Raw genomic sequence first — 24,486 nt, 5'->3', positions numbered from 1 at the left:
TATATGCATGAGCGTGTGTGAACTCTGTAAAACATGATATCAAAAACAGGGTGACCCCCCTATTCGCACAATCAAAAACAAGGTACCCCCCTACTGATCCACCGACCCCCCCTAGGCCGAAGTAACTGACCAATCCCTTACAACGCTAGCGCTTTGTATTTGTGTACAAGTTTTATGCAGACCATATTCTTAGTAGATTAATGAACCCCTGTTATAAAAAGTAGACAAATAAATAAAATACTAGTAGTTACATGCACGAGTCGATGGCCCACCGTTTAAGAGTGTGTGTTGAAATACAACGAGAGCCAAGTGATACAACGCCACCATATAATAATACTGCCAGTCACATGACCGTTATGTACTTTAAAACTACATAGGTCACACAGGCACCTACACCTAGGCTGCCCACTGGTAGATTTATGCTACTGTGAATGATATACTAGTCACTACATCTAAATATCCATTTCCTTGCCTTTACAACTAATCAATATGAGTGGTACACGAGTGGAACCTCCAGAGGTTAAATATACCCAGGTAGGACACAGACTCTCGGAACGTTTATTGGACGATAAAAAGAACCAAATAGTAGGGCACCATTGGTGAGGGACGGTGAATAGGGTCGGCATACTTAGTCAGTCGCCGGTTGACTAATTATACCGACCCTACATTAGTCAAAACTATTATGTATTGTAGAACGTTTGATCATTCGTTCTAGAATAGTTTTGAGTTGAAACTTAATTTCTTGTTGTTTTAGTAATTTACCATGGTAAATCATGGGAAAACATTCATTTCATGTAAACTAATTACCTTTATATTTATAACGTTCTTCAGATTTTTATCAATAATGAATTCGTAAATTCTATCAGTGGCAAGACGTTTTCTACCATCAATCCCAGTAACGGGGAAAAGATATGTGACGTACAGGAAGGAGATAAGGTAAAGACAATAACAGTTATATTTTAATATTTGTTTATTAGACACATAAAATCCTTAGGAAAGGATAAAAAGGGTCTTACAGAAAGAAATTAAAACAAACTACAATCTAAAAAAGAAAACAAAAAATAAAAACTTTTCTAAAAAAATAAAACAAATCAAAAAACAATAAAGACAATTTGCAGCCAATGGTGAATACAGAATGTAGCCTAATACACTGATAGTTGTTGCTGTTTTGTTCCATAGCTGTTTTTTAAGAAGACAGCTAAGGCTGGTGCTAGAGTATGGTTTGCCATAATCAAAATGAATTTATTCTGACTATTTTCTTTATCAAAATTTGGAACTTTCTTTTGTGCAGTCAGGAATAATTTGTCCCTATGGTGACTGTAAGCTGGACATTTCATTACAAAATGTTGCTCATCCTCAATTATATTTTGGCTGCACATATCACATGTTCTTTTATCCAGCGGCACATTATTATGGCTGCCTTTCTCAATTTTAAGGTCATGGTTGCTTGTCCTGAATTTTGCAATTAACCTTCTAAGACCATTATTCTGCATATTAATTAGGTAATTTTCAATTTTTAAATCTTGTTTGAAAAGTCTGTATGTTCTTAGTTTGTTTTTAGCCAAGGTTTGTTTTCTATTATCATTATGCATGTCTAAGATCCATTGGTTCTCAAATGATTTGTTTATTTTTTTATGAATAAAGTCTAAATTTTTCTTAATTATTTTTTTACTTGAGTTTACAATGGTGACAACATCTATATCTTGCATGAGGGTTTCTGCACTAGTAAACCATTTACTTTTTACATTCTTGTTTACTAAGTAGGCTTCTCTTAGTAATGTGTTATCAGAGTTTGTTACCCGGTTGAAATATTTAAGTCGTTGTTTCTTGATAAAACAGTCAATGGGGTACCTTCCTAGCTCACCATAAACAGCCATTTTTGATGTGAATTTTGAGAGACCAAGAATGAACCGACCAAATGAAAGATGGACATCCTCAATTGCAGACTTAGTTGTGCTTTCATCACCCCAAACATCACTACCATATACAATAATGGGTCTTATCAGTTTGTCAAATAAAGATAGTTGGAGGGGTATGTTTAGTGAGTTGTCATAACCAAGTTTTGTACACTATTTGCATAATATTTGCATACTTTTTGTATATAAATCTGTTCCAAATATAGGGTACAAAAATTATACATAAAATGTACAAATTTATTCAGAATTTGTATACTTTTTGCACACAAAAATTATACATTTTGTCTAATGAATTTTGGTAAGGGCATACATATTAAAACTAGGATGTGGTAAGGCTAGCTCACCAACTTCGGGAAATCCTAAACAAAATTGTATTTGTTATAACTATTATTTTCCAGCTCAAAACAAATGAATAAAAGATTGCAAAAACTAGACATTCAAATACTTAATAGCGTATTTCCATGACTGTGGCAGGCGCGTCTTTGAAACACTTCTCTTCTATCAGGCAGATATAGATGTTGCAGTGAAAGCTGCAAGAGAAGCATTCAAACTTGGTTCCACTTGGCGTACCATGGATGCATCAGGACGGGGACTACTTCTGTACAAGCTAGCTGATTTAATTGAGAGAGATGCAGATTACCTGGCAGTAAGTTGATTTGCCTCACTGTGCAATCATTCAACACAATCAATTCAGTATGCTTATATTACTACACTGTATATTAATTTTAATGAATTCAACCTAAACCGTTATACATTGCACCTACTTTTCTCACTTTAAAGGGCGGCAGTCGCCGTGCCACGTCCTGTTCGATGTGGTACTCATAGCGAAGTATACAACGCATGTAAAATACATTGTTTATTTAAATGAAATTCGATCACTCGCTGCGCGACGACCAGCTTTAATCTTTGCTGGAAATTAGTTCATATTTACATGAAAATGTTATCTTTCATTCACAACGTGCAGTACCCCAAAATTGATGTAATATTTGATCAATATATACTTATTCTTTATATTTAGAGACTGGAAACTTTGGACAGTGGTAAACCATATAAAGATGCAACTATAGATATGGTGATTGCTACCATATTCTGTCGTTACTTTGCTGGCTATGCTGATAAAATACATGGAAAGACAATTCCCATAGGTAAAATACATATTATATTCTATTAGGCTATAGTATTACGTCTGAATATGACCACAGACATATATGTACCAGGTATGAATTTATATAGCTACAGACAAATTAAAAAAAAATAATAGAAATTAAAATGTTAGAGAGAAAAACAATTCCACAGACATTTTTTTCGTGAAATTTACCAAAACTTTTTTAAATAATAAAAACAACCTATTACTTACAAAATACAAAAAATTAAATTCAATAAAGTAAATTATTAACTAATTTACTTATTATAAACGAGTAAAAATAAAAGCAAAATAAATAAATACATATATTTTCAAATTATTATTTCTAGTTAGTTAATTTCGGTGCCAACCACGACATCATGTCTTACGCAACTGTCGGGACTGATACACATGTAAAAGCATGTTACTTTAATAATTCATTTTGCATTACATGTAACTGTGCTGCTGTCTGTAGCACGATAGCCTTGCGTGTATGACTGTTGTATGGGTGATTTTACATTGGGTCTTGATGGTACACATTCAATGGGCTGAGATATTGGGCGTGGTACAGTATTGCTTTGACCACCGACCACGTTGCTCAGTGGCATTCGACGAGCAAGCGGGAAATGAATGACGCGTAAATGGACAGAAATTAGAAACAATTATTATTAAAACACAAAATCCCAGTTATCTATTGAATTAATGAGTCATTTCACTTTGTTTTGAGACAACTATATAAACAGAAGTTGTCTGAGCTTAGTTGAAGGTAATAGTAATGAGCACCAGTGAACAACTCGTTTATTGTTCATAGCAGTGAGCGGTCAAACCAGCGCTGGGTACTAGCCCCGTGGTACTAGCCTAATTTTATTATACGACAGCGTCAACCATATCTATATTTGAAATTGGAAGACACAAACGTCCATTAATAATTTTTATGGCAGAGTTCTTACATCCTACTATACAGTATAGTCCTGATGTCCTCCATGATTACATCGACAGAGTTTTTGAATATCTGAACATGTGATGCGCATACACCTTCTTCCTCTTCCTTTGTTTACAAAGATGCTATTTTCAGATTTTCACCTTTTTTCTTAATTTCATTTTATTTATTTGCTAGGGCTCTTATTCAATTAAATATAATTTAATTTCATGTTTTGATTTAATTTTTATTATTTTATTTTAATATGTTATGCTGGTATTGGTGTGTTTTTTTATTTTGTCTAGTTTGGTTATTTCTTTAAATTAAAAAAAAAATGGCTGTGAATTTTGTTTCTCTGTATGACAAAATATTTTGCAGGCTTTGGTGCCCCGTAGATACCATCACTAAAATGAAACAATTCCTAATATAAAACAGCAGGGACTCGTTATATATAGAAATAATCCTACGAGTTTTAGCGGCATACTAATCTAAGGATTGACCAGAAATGACAAAACAGTGCGCTATAATATATTAGATATGTGAAAACAAAATGCACACAAATATTGAATACACAAATTATATATCACCGCTTTATGTTGATACAATCTTTCAGAATTTATTGACATATATATTGGCTACCAATTCAGATTTCTCTGACTTCGATTTGGTTATATTCAATGTTGTTAGCAAAACGCACATTGAACTATATCATCACCGAATTATTCATTTCACACAACACATAGGAAAATGTACTATTGGCTCCTATAGTACAGTAGATAAGAATCGTTCAAAATGTGAAAAAAGCGCGAAAATTTGCACAATCACTAATTTTTGTATACCCTTTACGAGCAATCCCACGTAATCCGACCAAAACTGTGGCTGCCATCTTGGATTACAAGATGGCCCCATCAATACGCGAAAGAAAGTAATATTTGTGCTTCCAAGGCACCTATAAACATAATTTTAGAATCAATTCATACGTTTTTGAACTCAAGAAATTCAATAAACCCAACAAATATCCGTTATCTTCAGTATTTTTGCTCAGAAGTGACCAAAATAGCAAAACAACAATTTATATAGTGATAGATAATCACATTCAAAGCCTAAAAAGTAATAAATAACTTGAAAAAAAGAATATCCGTTCAAAGTATGAGTTGCTTTTTTCGAGTAATAACAACTTGATATATTTCTTGGCCTTGTTGAATTTCTGGGGTTTAAAAACATGGGAATTTAAAAATATTTTTCGCATAATGATGGGGACCATATTAAAATCCGAGATGACGAGCACACTTTTGTTCGGATCATGTAGGTTCTGTTTTATATGAAATAGCATAAAAACTACTAATCTCTTGTGCTACTATGGTAACGAAGTATTGCATTATCTTTGGATTATATTGATTATACAGACAAACAGAATAGAACATATCTATAAGTTCTACAATAAGTTTATCGTTTGTTTTTCCTGCTTGATTTAAGACGGTCCTTTCTTCTGCTATACCCGTCACGAACCTGTCGGAGTATGCGGATTGATTGTTCCATGGAACTTCCCATTTGCTATATTCATATCTAAGATTGCAATGGCATTGTGTTGTGGTTGCACCTGTGTAGCAAAACCAGCAGAGCAGACTCCGTTGACAACGATCTATGGTGCGACACTAATCAAAGAAGTAAGTTTGTTAGTACAACGTTCTAAGAAGACTCGAATCAAAGGACGATGTGTGGTTCTGTGACGTATATGATTGCAAAAATATTTTGACATGCCGTCATCTGCGAATAATATGTACTATAAATGATAATAAAAAGTACTGTGTTACATTTAAAATGACGAACGACATTTAAACAAGATTGCTACGTTATGGTGATGTCACAGGAGCACTTCGAAATAAAGGGCGCTACTTATTGTATTTGTATTTAATTATATTGCATTTTGAATATGTAAGGTATAGTTACAATACTTACAGAGAGTTTACTAAAAAGATATTATGACAAATTTACCTAAAGATTATAACTAGCTGCAGTGCTCGATAGAAATGTCCAGCTTTAGTAACTGCACAAACGAATAGCATGGTACCATACAAATCATATGCCAATTAATTTTATAAAAATACTAATTTAAATAGATCGTCAATCGCTGGGTTGCCAGAGTTTCAATCAAATGTTCCTGATTGTTTCTTGTTAGTACGTTTTTGTAGAAAACAACATGCGTGTAATCTCGAAAGAAAGAAAACTGAAAATGTAAATGTCCGTTTACCCTTACACTATGAAAATGACTACTGATATAACCCGTAAGCGTTGTATTAAATTACCGTTATTGTGCCAGGCTGGATTTCCACCAGGTGTTGTTAACATTGTACCAGGTTATGGTCCCACTGCTGGGGCTGCTATCTCTGAACATATGGACGTGGATAAAGTTTCCTTCACTGGATCTACAGAGGTCAGTTAACATTTACGTCATATTGCCTCTTGTTTTTCACTCGCCAATATAACACTGGTCTACAATATTATTCAAATCCAAATTTTCCATAGTCTATTATTCATGTATCTACCATAACGGAACTTCTGGTAGGATCATAAGAACCTGATAAGTGTTTGTTTGTTCCCGCAGATTTGCTCGCTGTGTTGATACAATATGGTAGATCCATTCCATGTCTGATATATGACTTGTATAACATGTATTTAGTGGTAATGAAATGTAAGAATGTATGTGGTTGGTGATGAAAGCATACAATATGGAATTATTTACTAAACATATATATACATCACATATTACACATATATTCACATAATTCATGCATCAAGAGTCCATGCAGACGAGTATATACTCAAAAGATCGAAATTAGAGAGCCTCATATTGACTAAAGACTAAATTTTCGCATGCGACCTTGCAATGAATTAATATTAGCTCATCCTGCATGGTCACGTAAACTGTGATTCCCTAGATGCTAGTGCTGTTCACGTTGTTAGTTCCCGTTCGGACTAATGGATTGACCTTCGTGAGTGGGTCCGTGCGTTCGGACTAATGGATTGACCTTCGTGAGTGGATCCGTGCGTTCGGACTAATGGATTGACCTTCATGAGTGGGTCCGTGCGTTCGGACTAATGGATTGACCTTCGTGAGTGGATCCGTGCGTTCGGACTAATGGATTGACCTTCATGAGTGGGTCCGTGCGTTCGGACTAATGGATTGACCTTCGTGAGTGGGTCCGTGCGTTCGGACTAATGGATTGACTTTCGTGAGTGGGTCCGTGCGTTCGGACTAATGGATTGACCTTCGTGAGTGGGTCCGTGCGTTCGGACTAATGGATTGACCTTCGTGAGTGGGTCCATGCGTTCGGACTAATGGATTGACCTTTGTGAATGGGTCCGTGCGTTCGGACTAATGGATTGACTTTCGTGAGTGGGTTCGTGCGTTCGGACTTATATCTTAGATACGTACATCATACATAATATTATACATATGTACATCAATTTGTTTCACGATTTATTCAAGATAGTCGAATGGCGGCCATTTTTTACTGAAAAATCATCAAAATCAAGCATTTCTGGCATTCCGGAACCGAATCTCAGCCGTTTACAGATGGATTTTGTTCAAACTTGGTACATACATTGATGAACGTCATTTTGATTTTCGGATCGGATTCATAATGGCTGACTGGCGGCCATTTTGTTTTAATGAATGCAATTCTATAACCGTATCTCTGACATGCTTTGACTGATTATGCTCAAATTTTATATATTCATTATACATCATCTCATAGTTATACAGATGTATTCAAAATTACCGGCCAGTGTCCATTTTGTTTTAAATAATGCTGTACAAGTAGTAGTTTAATGAGCAGATACAAGATGACTAATGTTAAACAATCATCATAATCAAGCATCATCTTCTGGATCCATACTTCTGACATGTTTATGTTCTAACTATATTACTATAAACAAAACTATATATCTTAAGGTAGAGATGCAGGTTCGTGGGCACTTGGGAGTGATTTATTTTTTTGCTTTTTATTACCCAAACAGTCTTAGCTATAGACTGTTAAAAGTTTGTAGAATTTTGAATAATGGAACATACTCAAAAGACGATTTTAAAATATAGATAATGGTGCAAACATTCTCTCTTTTGAATGTTTAGCAAGATTTAGCAAGGCTGTACATAAATAATAAAAAGAAACATGCTGAAAAAAAGTAATTACGCGATCTCCATATTATGCACTATATTTAACTTTTTACAAAACGATAATACATTTAAATTTGGAACTGTTACAGCCATTTTAATTATGAGCATTAGCAAACTTCTTACTGAGTGAATTGTTATGCAAATTAGCAATTATCTCAGCTTCTTTTTAGTGCACATCCCAGACTCTTAGATCTTTTGTTTTGAAATTTTCACAAATGATTGACAATGTGTTTATCTTCAAAACGCCTTCGGGGCATTGTTTTTGGTTGAACAGTGTTACAACAATCGTACAGACAACTAGCCTGGGTGTTAATTTATGCATAAACTTGAAGTAGTAAAATCTGAGCAGCTGCCCTGCAAAATTGACATCTGTTAGCCAGTTTTCAAGACGGCACTTTCTTCTTAGTAAAAATATGTACTCGTAAACCAATTTTAACAGAAAACAGAAGCATGGTTTAGACGCTATTTTTTTTAAAATCACTTTTGACCAAAAAAGCACATTTTTGTGCATATTTCAAACTACAGTGTCCATAACAAAATACTTAAAAAATTTTAAAATTCATACAATAAGTTTTCCAAAAATATAAGTTTTGTGGACAAGGGAGGTCATCTTGGTTTCTTAATTAACTAATTAAAATATCTGTCAGGTAAACTGCATCTCTACCTTAAATTTGATATCTAACGGGGACTGTGCATTGCATGTCTTGTTCTTTCTTAGGTTGGAAGAATAATTAAAGCAGCTTCTGCAATGTCCAATTTGAAAAGAGTTACCCTAGAACTTGGTGGCAAGAGTCCAAATATAATATTTGCAGATGTAGATAGTAAGTTGAATTCAATTGTTTTATTTGATATCATCATAATCCTGCCAGCAATGGACATAATTTGAATTGAGCATTTTTTCCAGGGTTTGGTTAATAATGGCCATGGCCAGAGTATATAAATAAATTAAATATTTTACACTGACATTTTGACAAAATAAAGTCAACATGCTTCAAGTCGTCTTTCGCGATATTTTATAAGACATTGATATTTTTGTCACAGAATAAACTTTTTTTAGTATATGTAAATTTTCTTGTGTTCAAAATTCTCAAATTCCGCAATCAATTTCATCCACTTTACAATGACGTCCACAATCAATACAAATGTCGTGAATGTCAAATGTCGTTACGATGTGACGATTGTCAATTGTGGTTTGGCTTTTCTGTGGCAGTCATGTCTTGTGAACTTTGATGTTGATCATTCATACTGTCATGTCGATGAATGGGAACCAAACCACGTAATACTGAGCAATAAATAATGGTATACCAAGTTGAGTTTGCAGATTTAACTGTACAATGCAAAAAATGTTAATGCTATCGTTCGCGATAAATTTAAGGCATTAACGCAAAAATCTAGTTCATATTATTTATCTACAAAACAACAATTTTTTTTTCGTGTAGTGGACTTTGCTGTTGAAAATGCTCATCAAGCCTTATTTGGTAACATGGGACAAGTGTGTTGTGCTGGATCACGTACATTTGTACAGGAAGATATTTATGATGAATTTGTTAAGAAGAGTGTAGAACGCGCCAAAAAACGAGTAATTGGTGACCCTTATGTTGGTAATACTGAATCGGGTCCACAGGTATTATTGATTTGCTGACAATACAACTAATTCAGTAGTAATTCCAGAGGGTTCCGGGGCCAAGAAAATAAAATATTTTGAAACTATGCAATACTAACACATTCTTGTGCTTAATACTCAAACTAATGAATCTTTGGATCAACTCCATTGTTCTTGTATTATGGAGAGTACTACATTAAAGGTGTATACGTGGCTCAGCTTGTAAGACACTGTAGAATTGTGGATCATATTTCCCAGTAAGGCACAGCTCACTAGCTGCAAAACTGGTTGGTAAGCAAGGTTACTCAAGAAATGAGCTGGTTTAGATCTTCAACATGTTTTTGGAAGACATATACAGATAATTACTAAATTTGACTTGTCTGTCCAGCAAAATATATGAGAAAGCATTCCTAATTACCACTCTATATAGAGCACTATGGCATATCAAGATTAGATCTTTGTTTCTTGACATTCATTACAATATATGAAACCGATCATGATGAGTGTGACTAGTCAGCATGGTATGCCCATTCTGGGCAGCGGGTATCACCGCTAAAACGTCAATATTAATTTTCGCGCTGAAAATAAAAAAAATATTACATGGCATTACATTACATGGCTACATCTGATAATTAAACTTATCACATCAGCAACTGTTCAAGTATCCTGTCAAATCATGACTAACTAAATATCCCCTTGTCTCATGTCGTAGAAAACACAACATCGAAAATTATAGTATGGTTATTTAGTGCCGCAAATCGGGTTATATTTTATGACATTAGCTTCAAAAAATAGCAGACAGGATTTGGGTGTTTTCACCAATCGTAAAATACTAAATTTGATCTTGCCAAACACAAGTAAACATGAAAATATCTGATAAACACCCTGAGAGTTTAAGATATTTTAAATATATTTTAAATATATTTTATTATGTTTTGTTTTTAATTGCCATGTTTGGTCTGTGGGTTTATCAATGCATGAATTTCCCAAGTAATAGTTATATGTATTTATACTTTATCTCAACTTTATTGTGAGCTGAGTTTATGATAGCCACACATTACATTATAACACGTAATCACACTATTGTTGTGTCTATGCCAATCTCACACAACCACACTATTGTTGTGTCTATGCCAATCTCACACAACCACACTATTGCTGTGTCTATGCCAATCTCACACAACCACACTATTGTTGTGTCTATGCCAATCTCACACAACCACACTATTGTTGTGCCTATGCCAATCTCACACAACCACACTATTGCTGTGTCTATGCCAATCTCACACAACCACACTATTGTTGTGTCTATGCCAATCTCACACAACCACACTATTGCTGTGTCTATGCCAATCTCACACAACCATACTATTGCTGTGTCTATGCCAATCTCACACAACCACACTATTGTTGTGCCTATGCCAATCTCACACAAACACACTATTGTTGTGTCTATGCCAATCTCACACAACCACACTATTGTTGTGTCTATGCCAATCTCACACAACCATACTATTGTTGTGTCTATGCCAATCTCACACAACCACACTATTGCTGTGTCTATGCCAATCTCACACAACCACACTATTGTTGTGCCTATGCCAATCTCACACAAACACACTATTGTTGTGTCTATGCCAATCTCACACAACCACACTATTGTTGTGTCTATGCCAATCTCACACAACCATACTATTGTTGTGTCTATGCCAATCTTACACAACCACACTATTGTTGTGTCTATGCCAATCTCACACAACCACACTATTGTTGTGTCTATGCCAATCTCACACAACCACACTATTGTTGTGCCTATGCCAATCTCACACAACCACACTATTGCTGTGTCTATGCCAATCTCACACAACCACACTATTGTTGTGTCTATGCCAATCTCACACAACCACACTATTGCTGTGTCTATGCCAATCTCACACAACCATACTATTGCTGTGTCTATGCCAATCTCACACAACCACACTATTGTTGTGCCTATGCCAATCTCACACAAACACACTATTGTTGTGTCTATGCCAATCTCACACAACCACACTATTGTTGTGTCTATGTCAATCTCACACAACCATACTATTGTTGTGTCTATGCCAATCTCACACAACCACACTATTGTTGTGCCTATGCCAATCTCACACAAACACACTATTGTTGTGTCTATGCCAATCTCACACAACCACACTATTGTTGTGTCTATGCCAATCTCACACAACCACACTATTGTTGTGTCTATGCCAATCTCACACAACCACACTATTGCTGTGTCTATGCCAATCTCACACAACCACACTATTGTTGTGCCTATGCCAATCTCACACAAACACACTATTGTTGTGTCTATGCCAATCTCACACAACCACACTATTGTTGTGTCTATGCCAATCTCACACAACCATACTATTGTTGTGTCTATGCCAATCTTACACAACCACACTATTGCTGTGTCTATGCCAATCTCACACAACCATACTATTGTTGTGTCTATGCCAATCTCACACAACCACACTATTGCTGTGTCTATGCCAATCTCACACAACCACACTATTGTTGTGTCTATGCCAATCTCACACAACCACACTATTGTTGTGTCTATGCCAATCTCACACAACCACACTATTGTTGTGTCTATGCCAATCTCACACAACCACACTATTGCTGTGCCTATGCCAATCTCACACAACCACACTATTGCTGTGTCTATGCCAATCTCACACAACCACACTATTGCTGTGTCTATGCCAATCTCACACAACCACACTATTGCTGTGTCTATGCCAATCTCACACAACCACACTATTGCTGTGTCTATGCCAATCTCACACAACCACACTATTGCTGTGTCTATGCCAATCTCACACAACCACACTATTGCTGTGTCTATGCCAATCTCACACAACCACACTATTGTTGTGTCTATGCCAATCTCACACAACCACACTATTGTTGTGTCTATGCCAATCTCACACAACCATACTATTGTTGTGTCTATGCCAATCTTACACAACCACACTATTGCTGTGTCTATGCCAATCTCACACAACCATACTATTGTTGTGTCTATGCCAATCTCACACAACCACACTATTGCTGTGTCTATGCCAATCTCACACAACCACACTATTGTTGTGTCTATGCCAATCTCACACAACCACACTATTGTTGTGTCTATGCCAATCTCACACAACCACACTATTGTTGTGTCTATGCCAATCTCACACAACCACACTATTGCTGTGCCTATGCCAATCTCACACAACCACACTATTGCTGTGTCTATGCCAATCTCACACAACCACACTATTGCTGTGTCTATGCCAATCTCACACAACCACACTATTGCTGTGTCTATGCCAATCTCACACAACCACACTATTGCTGTGTCTATGCCAATCTCACACAACCACACTATTGCTGTGTCTATGCCAATCTCACACAACCACACTATTGCTGTGTCTATGCCAATCTCACACAACCACACTATTGTTGTGTCTATGCCAATCTCACACAACCACACTATTGCTGTGTCTATGCCAATCTCACACAACCACACTATTGCTGTGTCTATGCCAATCTCACACAAACACACTATTGTTGTGTCTATGCCAATCTCACACAACCATACTATTGCTGTGTCTATGCCAATCTCACGCAACCACACTATTGTTGTGCCTATGCCAATCTCACACAACCACACTATTGTTGTGTCTATGCCAATCTCCCACAACCACACTATTGTTGTGCCTATGCCAATCTCACACAACCACACTATTGTTGTGTCTATGCCAATCTCACACAACCACACTATTGCTGTGTCTATGCCAATCTCACACAACCACACTATTGCTGTGTCTATGCCAATCTCACACAACCACACTATTACTGTGTCTATGCCAATCTCACACAACCACACTATTGTTGTGTCTATGCCAATCTCACACAACCACACTATTGCTGTGTCTATGCCAATCTCACACAACCACACTATTGCTGTGTCTATGCCAATCTCACACAACCACACTATTGTTGTGTCTATGCCAATCTCACACAACCACACTATTGCTGTGTCTATGCCAATCTCACACAACCACACTATTGCTGTGCCTATGCCAATCTCACACAACCACACTATTGCTGTGCCTATGCCAATCTCACACAACCACACTATTGCTGTGTCTATGCCAATCTCACACAACCACACTATTGCTGTGCCTATGCCAATCTCACACAACCACACTATTGTTGTGTCTATGCTAATCTCACACAACCACACTATTGTTGTGCCTATGCCAATCTCACACAACCACACTATTGCTGTGTCTATGCCAATCTCACACAACCACACTATTGCTGTGTCTATGCCAATCTCACACAACCACACTATTGTTGTGCCTATGCCAATCTCACACAACCACACTATTGTTGTGTCTTTGCCAATCTCACACAACCACACTATTGCTGTGTCTATGCCAATCTCACACAACCACACTATTGCTGTGTCTATGCCAATCTCACACAACCACACTATTACTGTGTCTATGCCAATCTCACACAACCACACTATTGTTGTGTCTATGCCAATCTCACACAACCACACTATTGCTGTGTCTATGCCAATCTCACACAACCACACTATTGCTGTGTCTATGCCAATCTCACACAACCACACTATTGTTGTGTCTATGCCAATCTCACACAACCACACTATTGCTGTGTCTATGCCAATCTCACACAACCACACTATTGCTGTGCCTATGCCAATCTCACACAACCACACTATTGCTGTGCCTATGCCAATCTCACACAACCACACTATTGCTGTGTCTATGCCAATCTCACACAACCACACTATTGCTGTGCCTATGCCAATCTCACACAACCACACTATTGTTGTGTCTATGCTAATCTCACACAACCACACTATTGTTGTGCCTATGCCAATCTCACACAACCATACTATTGCTGTATCTATGCCAATCTCACACAACCATACTATTGCTGTGTCTATGCCAATCTCACACAACCACACTATTGCTGTGTCTATGCCAATCTCACACAACCACACTATTGTTGTCTATGCCAATCACACACAAACACACTATTTTTGTGCCTATGCCAATCTCACACAACCACACTATTGCTGTGTCTATGCCAATCTCACACAATCACACTATTGCTGTGCCTATGCCAATCTCACACAACCACACTATTGCTGTGTCTATGCCAATCTCACACAACCACACTATTGTTGTGTCTATGCCAATCTCACACAACCATACTATTGCTGTGTCTATGCCAATCTCACACAACCACACTATTGCTGTGTCTATGCCAATCTCACACAACCACACTATTGCTGTGTCTATGCCAATCTCACACAACCACACTATTGCTGTGTCTATGCCAATCTCACACAACCACACTATTGCTGTGTCTATGCCAATCTCACACAACCACACTATTGCTGTGCCTATGCCAATCTCACACAACCACACTATTGTTGTGTCTATGCCAATCTCACACAACCACACTATTGCTGTGTCTATGCCAATCTCACACAACCACACTATTGCTGTGTCTATGCCAATCTCACACAACCACACTATTGCTGTGTCTATGCCAATCTCACACAACCACACTATTGCTGTGCCTATGCCAATCTCACACAACCACACTATTGTTGTGTCTATGCCAATCTCACACAACCACACTATTGTTGTGCCTATGCCAATCTCACACAACCATACTATTGCTGTATCTATGCCAATCTCACACAACCATACTATTGCTGTGTCTATGCCAATCTCACACAACCACACTATTGCTGTGCCTATGCCAATCTCACACAACCACACTATTGCTGTGCCTATGCCAATCTCACACAACCACACTATTGTTGTCTATGCCAATCACACACAACCACACTATTTTTGTGCCTATGCCAATCTCACACAACCATACTATTGCTGTATCTATGCCAATCTCACACAACCACACTATTGCTGTGTCTATGCCAATCTCACACAACCACACTATTGTTGTGTCTATGCCAATCTCACACAACCACACTATTGCTGTGTCTATGCCAATCTCACACAACCACACTATTGTTGTGTCTATGCCAATCTCACACAACCACACTATTGTTGTGCCTATGCCAATCTCACACAACCACACTATTGCTGTGTCTATGCCAATCTCACACAACCACACTATTGTTGTGTCTATGCCAATCTCACACAACCACACTATTGCTGTGTCTATGCCAATCTCACACAACCATACTATTGCTGTGTCTATGCCAATCTCACACAACCACACTATTGTTGTGCCTATGCCAATCTCACACAAACACACTATTGTTGTGTCTATGCCAATCTCACACAACCACACTATTGTTGTGTCTATGCCAATCTCACACAACCATACTATTGTTGTGTCTATGCCAATCTCACACAACCACACTATTGCTGTGTCTATGCCAATCTCACACAACCACACTATTGTTGTGCCTATGCCAATCTCACACAAACACACTATTGTTGTGTCTATGCCAATCTCACACAACCACACTATTGTTGTGTCTATGCCAATCTCACACAACCATACTATTGTTGTGTCTATGCCAATCTTACACAACCACACTATTGTTGTGTCTATGCCAATCTCACACAACCACACTATTGTTGTGTCTATGCCAATCTCACACAACCACACTATTGTTGTGCCTATGCCAATCTCACACAACCACACTATTGCTGTGTCTATGCCAATCTCACACAACCACACTATTGTTGTGTCTATGCCAATCTCACACAACCACACTATTGCTGTGTCTATGCCAATCTCACACAACCATACTATTGCTGTGTCTATGCCAATCTCACACAACCACACTATTGTTGTGCCTATGCCAATCTCACACAAACACACTATTGTTGTGTCTATGCCAATCTCACACAACCACACTATTGTTGTGTCTATGTCAATCTCACACAACCATACTATTGTTGTGTCTATGCCAATCTCACACAACCACACTATTGTTGTGCCTATGCCAATCTCACACAAACACACTATTGTTGTGTCTATGCCAATCTCACACAACCACACTATTGTTGTGTCTATGCCAATCTCACACAACCACACTATTGTTGTGTCTATGCCAATCTCACACAACCACACTATTGCTGTGTCTATGCCAATCTCACACAACCACACTATTGTTGTGCCTATGCCAATCTCACACAACCACACTATTGCTGTGTCTATGCCAATCTCACACAACCACACTATTGTTGTGTCTATGCCAATCTCACACAACCACACTATTGCTGTGTCTATGCCAATCTCACACAACCATACTATTGCTGTGTCTATGCCAATCTCACACAACCACACTATTGTTGTGCCTATGCCAATCTCACACAAACACACTATTGTTGTGTCTATGCCAATCTCACACAACCACACTATTGTTGTGTCTATGCCAATCTCACACAACCATACTATTGTTGTGTCTATGCCAATCTCACACAACCACACTATTGCTGTGTCTATGCCAATCTCACACAACCACACTATTGTTGTGCCTATGCCAATCTCACACAAACACACTATTGTTGTGTCTATGCCAATCTCACACAACCACACTATTGTTGTGTCTATGCCAATCTCACACAACCATACTATTGTTGTGTCTATGCCAATCTTACACAACCACACTATTGTTGTGTCTATGCCAATCTCACACAACCACACTATTGTTGTGTCTATGCCAATCTCACACAACCACACTATTGTTGTGCCTATGCCAATCTCACACAACCACACTATTGCTGTGTCTATGCCAATCTCACACAACCACACTATTGTTGTGTCTATGCCAATCTCACACAACCACACTATTGCTGTGTCTATGCCAATCTCACACAACCATACTATTGCTGTGTCTATGCCAATCTCACACAACCACACTATTGTTGTGCCTATGCCAATCTCACACAAACACACTATTGTTGTGTCTATGCCAATCTCACACAACCACACTATTGTTGTGTCTATGTCAATCTCACACAACCATACTATTGTTGTGTCTATGCCAATCTCACACAACCACACTATTGTTGTGCCTATGCCAATCTCACACAACCACACTATTGCTGTGCCTATGCCAATCTCACACAACCACACTATTGTTGTGTCTATGCCAATCTCACACAACCACACTATTGTTGTGTCTATGCCAATCTCACACAACCACACTATTGCTGTGTCTATGCCAATCTCACACAACCACACTATTGTTGTGTCTATGCCAATCTCACACAACCACACTATTGTTGTGCCTATGCCAATCTCACACAACCACACTATTGTTGTGTCTATGCCAATCTCACACAACCACACTATTGCTGTGTCTATGCCAATCTCACACAACCACACTATTGCTGTGTCTATGCCAATCTCACACAACCACACTATTGTTGTGTCTATGCCAATCTCACACAACCACACTATTGTTGTGTCTATGCCAATCTCACACAACCACACTATTACTGTGTCTATGCCAATCTCACACAACCACACTATTGTTGTGCCTATGCCAATCTCACACAACCACACTATTGCTGTGTCTATGCCAATCTCACACAACCACACTATTGCTGTGTCTATGCCAATCTCACACAACCACACTATTGTTGTGCCTATGCCAATCTCACACAACCACACTATTGTTGTGTCTATGCCAATCTCACACAACCACACTATTGCTGTGTCTATGCCAATCTCACACAACCACACTATTGCTGTGTCTATGCCGATCTCACACAACCACACTATTGCTGTGCCTATGCCAATCTCACACAACCACACTATTGTTGTGTCTATGCTAATCTCACACAACCACACTATTGTTGTGCCTATGCCAATCTCACACAACCATACTATTGCTGTATCTATGCCAATCTCACACAACCATACTATTGCTGTGTCTATGCCAATCTCACACAACCACACTATTGCTGTGTCTATGCCAATCTCACACAACCACACTATTGTTGTCTATGCCAATCACACACAAACACACTATTTTTGTGCCTATGCCAATCTCACACAACCACACTATTGCTGTGTCTATGCCAATCTCACACAATCACACTATTGCTGTGCCTATGCCAATCTCACACAACCACACTATTGCTGTGTCTATGCCAATCTCACACAACCACACTATTGTTGTGTCTATGCCAATCTCACACAACCATACTATTGCTGTGTCTATGCCAATCTCACACAACCACACTATTGCTGTGTCTATGCCAATCTCACACAACCACACTATTGCTGTGTCTATGCCAATCTCACACAACCACACTATTGCTGTGTCTATGCCAATCTCACACAACCACACTATTGCTGTGTCTATGCCAATCTCACACAACCACACTATTGCTGTGCCTATGCCAATCTCACACAACCACACTATTGTTGTGTCTATGCCAATCTCACACAACCACACTATTGCTGTGTCTATGCCAATCTCACACAACCACACTATTGCTGTGTCTATGCCAATCTCACACAACCACACTATTGCTGTGTCTATGCCAATCTCACACAACCACACTATTGCTGTGCCTATGCCAATCTCACACAACCACACTATTGTTGTGTCTATGCCAATCTCACACAACCACACTATTGTTGTGCCTATGCCAATCTCACACAACCATACTATTGCTGTATCTATGCCAATCTCACACAACCATACTATTGCTGTGTCTATGCCAATCTCACACAACCACACTATTGCTGTGCCTATGCCAATCTCACACAACCACACTATTGCTGTGCCTATGCCAATCTCACACAACCACACTATTGTTGTCTATGCCAATCACACACAACCACACTATTTTTGTGCCTATGCCAATCTCACACAACCATACTATTGCTGTATCTATGCCAATCTCACACAACCACACTATTGCTGTGTCTATGCCAATCTCACACAACCACACTATTGTTGTGTCTATGCCAATCTCACACAACCACACTATTGCTGTGTCTATGCCAATCTCACACAACCACACTATTGTTGTGTCTATGCCAATCTCACACAACCACACTATTGCTGTGTCTATGCCAATCTCACGCAACCACACTATTGCTGTGTCTATGCCAATCTCACACAACCACACTATTGCTGTGTCTATGCCAATCTCACACAACCACACTATTGCTGTGTCTATGCCAATCTCACACAACCACACTATTGTTGTCTATGCCAATCACACACAACCACACTATTTTTGTGTCTATGCCAATCTCACACAACCATACTATTGCTGTGTCTATGCCAATCTCACACAACCACACTATTGTTGTCTATGCCAATCACACACAACCACACTATTTTTGTGTCTATGCCAATCTCACACAACCATACTATTGCTGTGTCTATGCCAATCTCACACAACCACACTATTGCTGTGTCTATGCCAATCTCACACAACCACACTATTGCTGTGTCTATGCCAATCTCACACAACCACACTATTGCTGTGTCTATGCCAATCTCACACAACCACACTATTGCTGTGTCTATGCCAATCTCGCACAACCACACTATTGCTGTGCCTATGCCAATCTCACACAACCACACTATTGCTGTGCCTATGCCAATCTCACACAACCACACTATTGTTGTGTCTATGCCAATCTCACACAACCATACTATTGCTGTGTCTATGCCAATCTCACACAACCACACTATTGTTGTGCCTATGCCAATCTCACACAACCACACTATTGTTGTGTCTATGCCAATCTCACACAACCACACTATTGTTGTGCCTATGCCAATCTCACACAACCACACTATTGTTGTGTCTATGCCAATCTCACACAACCACACTATTGCTGTGTCTATGCCAATCTCACACAACCACACTATTGCTGTGTCTATGCCAATCTCACACAACCACACTATTGTTGTGTCTATGCCAATCTCACACAACCACACTATTGTTGTGTCTATGCCAATCTCACACAACCACACTATTACTGTGTCTATGCCAATCTCACACAACCACACTATTGTTGTGCCTATGCCAATCTCACACAACCACACTATTGCTGTGTCTATGCCAATCTCACACAACCACACTATTGCTGTGTCTATGCCAATCTCACACAACCACACTATTGTTGTGCCTATGCCAATCTCACACAACCACACTATTGTTGTGTCTATGCCAATCTCACACAACCACACTATTGCTGTGTCTATGCCAATCTCACACAACCACACTATTGCTGTGCCTATGCCAATCTCACACAACCACACTATTGTTGTGTCTATGCCAATCTCACACAACCACACTATTGTTGTGTCTATGCCAATCTCACACAACCACACTATTGCTGTGTCTATGCCAATCTCACACAACCACACTATTGTTGTGTCTATGCCAATCTCACACAACCACACTATTGTTGTGCCTATGCCAATCTCACACAACCACACTATTGTTGTGTCTATGCCAATCTCACACAACCACACTATTGCTGTGTCTATGCCAATCTCACACAACCACACTATTGCTGTGTCTATGCCAATCTCACACAACCACACTATTGTTGTGTCTATGCCAATCTCACACAACCACACTATTGTTGTGTCTATGCCAATCTCACACAACCACACTATTACTGTGTCTATGCCAATCTCACACAACCACACTATTGTTGTGCCTATGCCAATCTCACACAACCACACTATTGCTGTGTCTATGCCAATCTCACACAACCACACTATTGCTGTGTCTATGCCAATCTCACACAACCACACTATTGTTGTGCCTATGCCAATCTCACACAACCACACTATTGTTGTGTCTATGCCAATCTCACACAACCACACTATTGCTGTGTCTATGCCAATCTCACACAACCACACTATTGCTGTGTCTATGCCAATCTCACACAACCACACTATTGCTGTGCCTATGCCAATCTCACACAACCATACTATTGCTGTGTCTATGCCAATCTCACACAACCACACTATTGCTGTGTCTATGCCAATCTCACACAACCATACTATTGCTGTGTCTATGCCAATCTCACACAACCACACTATTGGTGTGCCTATGCCAATCTCACACAACCACACTATTGTTGTGTCTATGCCAATCTCACACAACCACACTATTGTTGTGCCTATGCCAATCTCACACAACCATACTATTGCTGTGCCTATGCCAATCTCACACAACCACACTATTGTTGTGCCTATGCCAATCTCACACAACCACACTATTGTTGTGTCTATGCCAATCTCACACAACCACACTATTGCTGTGTCTATGCCAATCTCACACAACCACACTATTGCTGTGTCTATGCCAATCTCACACAAACACACTATTGTTGTGTCTATGCCAATCTCACACAACCATACTATTGCTGTGTCTATGCCAATCTCACGCAACCACACTATTGTTGTGCCTATGCCAATCTCACACAACCACACTATTGTTGTGTCTATGCCAATCTCCCACAACCACACTATTGTTGTGCCTATGCCAATCTCACACAACCACACTATTGTTGTGTCTATGCCAATCTCACACAACCACACTATTGCTGTGTCTATGCCAATCTCACACAACCACACTATTGCTGTGTCTATGCCAATCTCACACAACCACACTATTGCTGTGTCTATGCCAATCTCACACAACCACACTATTGCTGTGTCTATGCCAATCTCACACAACCACACTATTGTTGTCTATGCCAATCACACACAACCACACTATTTTTGTGTCTATGCCAATCTCACACAACCATACTATTGCTGTGTCTATGCCAATCTCACACAACCACACTATTGTTGTCTATGCCAATCACACACAACCACACTATTTTTGTGTCTATGCCAATCTCACACAACCATACTATTGCTGTGTCTATGCCAATCTCACACAACCACACTATTGCTGTGTCTATGCCAATCTCACACAACCACACTATTGCTGTGTCTATGCCAATCTCACACAACCACACTATTGCTGTGTCTATGCCAATCTCGCACAACCACACTATTGCTGTGCCTATGCCAATCTCACACAACCACACTATTGCTGTGCCTATGCCAATCTCACACAACCACACTATTGTTGTGTCTATGCCAATCTCACACAACCATACTATTGCTGTGTCTATGCCAATCTCACACAACCACACTATTGTTGTGCCTATGCCAATCTCACACAACCACACTATTGTTGTGTCTATGCCAATCTCACACAACCACACTATTGTTGTGCCTATGCCAATCTCACACAACCACACTATTGTTGTGTCTATGCCAATCTCACACAACCACACTATTGCTGTGTCTATGCCAATCTCACACAACCACACTATTGCTGTGACTATGCCAATCTCACACAACCACACTATTGTTGTGTCTATGCCAATCTCACACAACCACACTATTGTTGTGTCTATGCCAATCTCACACAACCACACTATTACTGTGTCTATGCCAATCTCACACAACCACACTATTGTTGTGCCTATGCCAATCTCACACAACCACACTATTGCTGTGTCTATGCCAATCTCACACAACCACACTATTGTTGTGCCTATGCCAATCTCACACAACCACACTATTGTTGTGTCTATGCCAATCTCACACAACCACACTATTGCTGTGTCTATGCCAATCTCACACAACCACACTATTGCTGTGTCTATGCCAATCTCACACAACCACACTATTGTTGTGTCTATGCCAATCTCACACAACCACACTATTGTTGTGTCTATGCCAATCTCACACAACCACACTATTGCTGTGTCTATGCCAATCTCACACAACCACACTATTGCTGTGTCTATGCCAATCTCACACAACCACACTATTGTTGTGCCTATGCCAATCTCACACAACCACACTATTGTTGTGTCTATGCCAATCTCACACAACCACACTATTGCTGTGTCTATGCCAATCTCACACAACCACACTATTGCTGTGCCTATGCCAATCTCACACAACCACACTATTGTTGTGTCTATGCCAATCTCACACAACCACACTATTGTTGTGTCTATGCCAATCTCACACAACCACACTATTGCTGTGTCTATGCCAATCTCACACAACCACACTATTGTTGTGTCTATGCCAATCTCACACAACCACACTATTGTTGTGCCTATGCCAATCTCACACAACCACACTATTGTTGTGTCTATGCCAATCTCACACAACCACACTATTGCTGTGTCTATGCCAATCTCACACAACCACACTATTGCTGTGTCTATGCCAATCTCACACAACCACACTATTGTTGTGTCTATGCCAATCTCACACAACCACACTATTGTTGTGTCTATGCCAATCTCACACAACCACACTATTACTGTGTCTATGCCAATCTCACACAACCACACTATTGTTGTGCCTATGCCAATCTCACACAACCACACTATTGCTGTGTCTATGCCAATCTCACACAACCACACTATTGCTGTGTCTATGCCAATCTCACACAACCACACTATTGTTGTGCCTATGCCAATCTCACACAACCACACTATTGTTGTGTCTATGCCAATCTCACACAACCACACTATTGCTGTGTCTATGCCAATCTCACACAACCACACTATTGCTGTGTCTATGCCAATCTCACACAACCACACTAT

The 24,486-nt window shown here is 39.1% G+C and overlaps 1 protein-coding gene across 1 annotated transcript in view; it reads left to right on the top strand.

Moving 5' to 3' along the window:
- Positions 1-371: 371 nt before the first annotated feature.
- LOC100373216 (aldehyde dehydrogenase 1A1-like) overlaps positions 372-24,486 on the top strand; it is a 64,021-nt gene continuing 39,906 nt past the window's right edge. Inside the window, exons 1-8 of the mRNA XM_085507248.1 lie at positions 372-534; positions 832-936; positions 2,422-2,562; positions 2,935-3,061; positions 5,435-5,625; positions 6,279-6,392; positions 8,854-8,956; positions 9,575-9,759. Coding sequence (XP_085363374.1) covers positions 490-534; positions 832-936; positions 2,422-2,562; positions 2,935-3,061; positions 5,435-5,625; positions 6,279-6,392; positions 8,854-8,956; positions 9,575-9,759 — 1,011 coding nt within the window. The 5' untranslated portion in view covers positions 372-489. The remainder of the gene's footprint in view (positions 535-831; positions 937-2,421; positions 2,563-2,934; positions 3,062-5,434; positions 5,626-6,278; positions 6,393-8,853; positions 8,957-9,574; positions 9,760-24,486) is intronic.

Source organism: Saccoglossus kowalevskii, chromosome 13 (assembly GCF_978046115.1).
Source record: "Saccoglossus kowalevskii chromosome 13, keSacKowa6.1, whole genome shotgun sequence".
Classification (NCBI taxonomy): Eukaryota; Metazoa; Hemichordata; class Enteropneusta; family Harrimaniidae; genus Saccoglossus; species Saccoglossus kowalevskii.
Note: the sequence above shows the minus strand (reverse complement) of the source record. Positions and strands in the feature narration are given on the sequence as shown.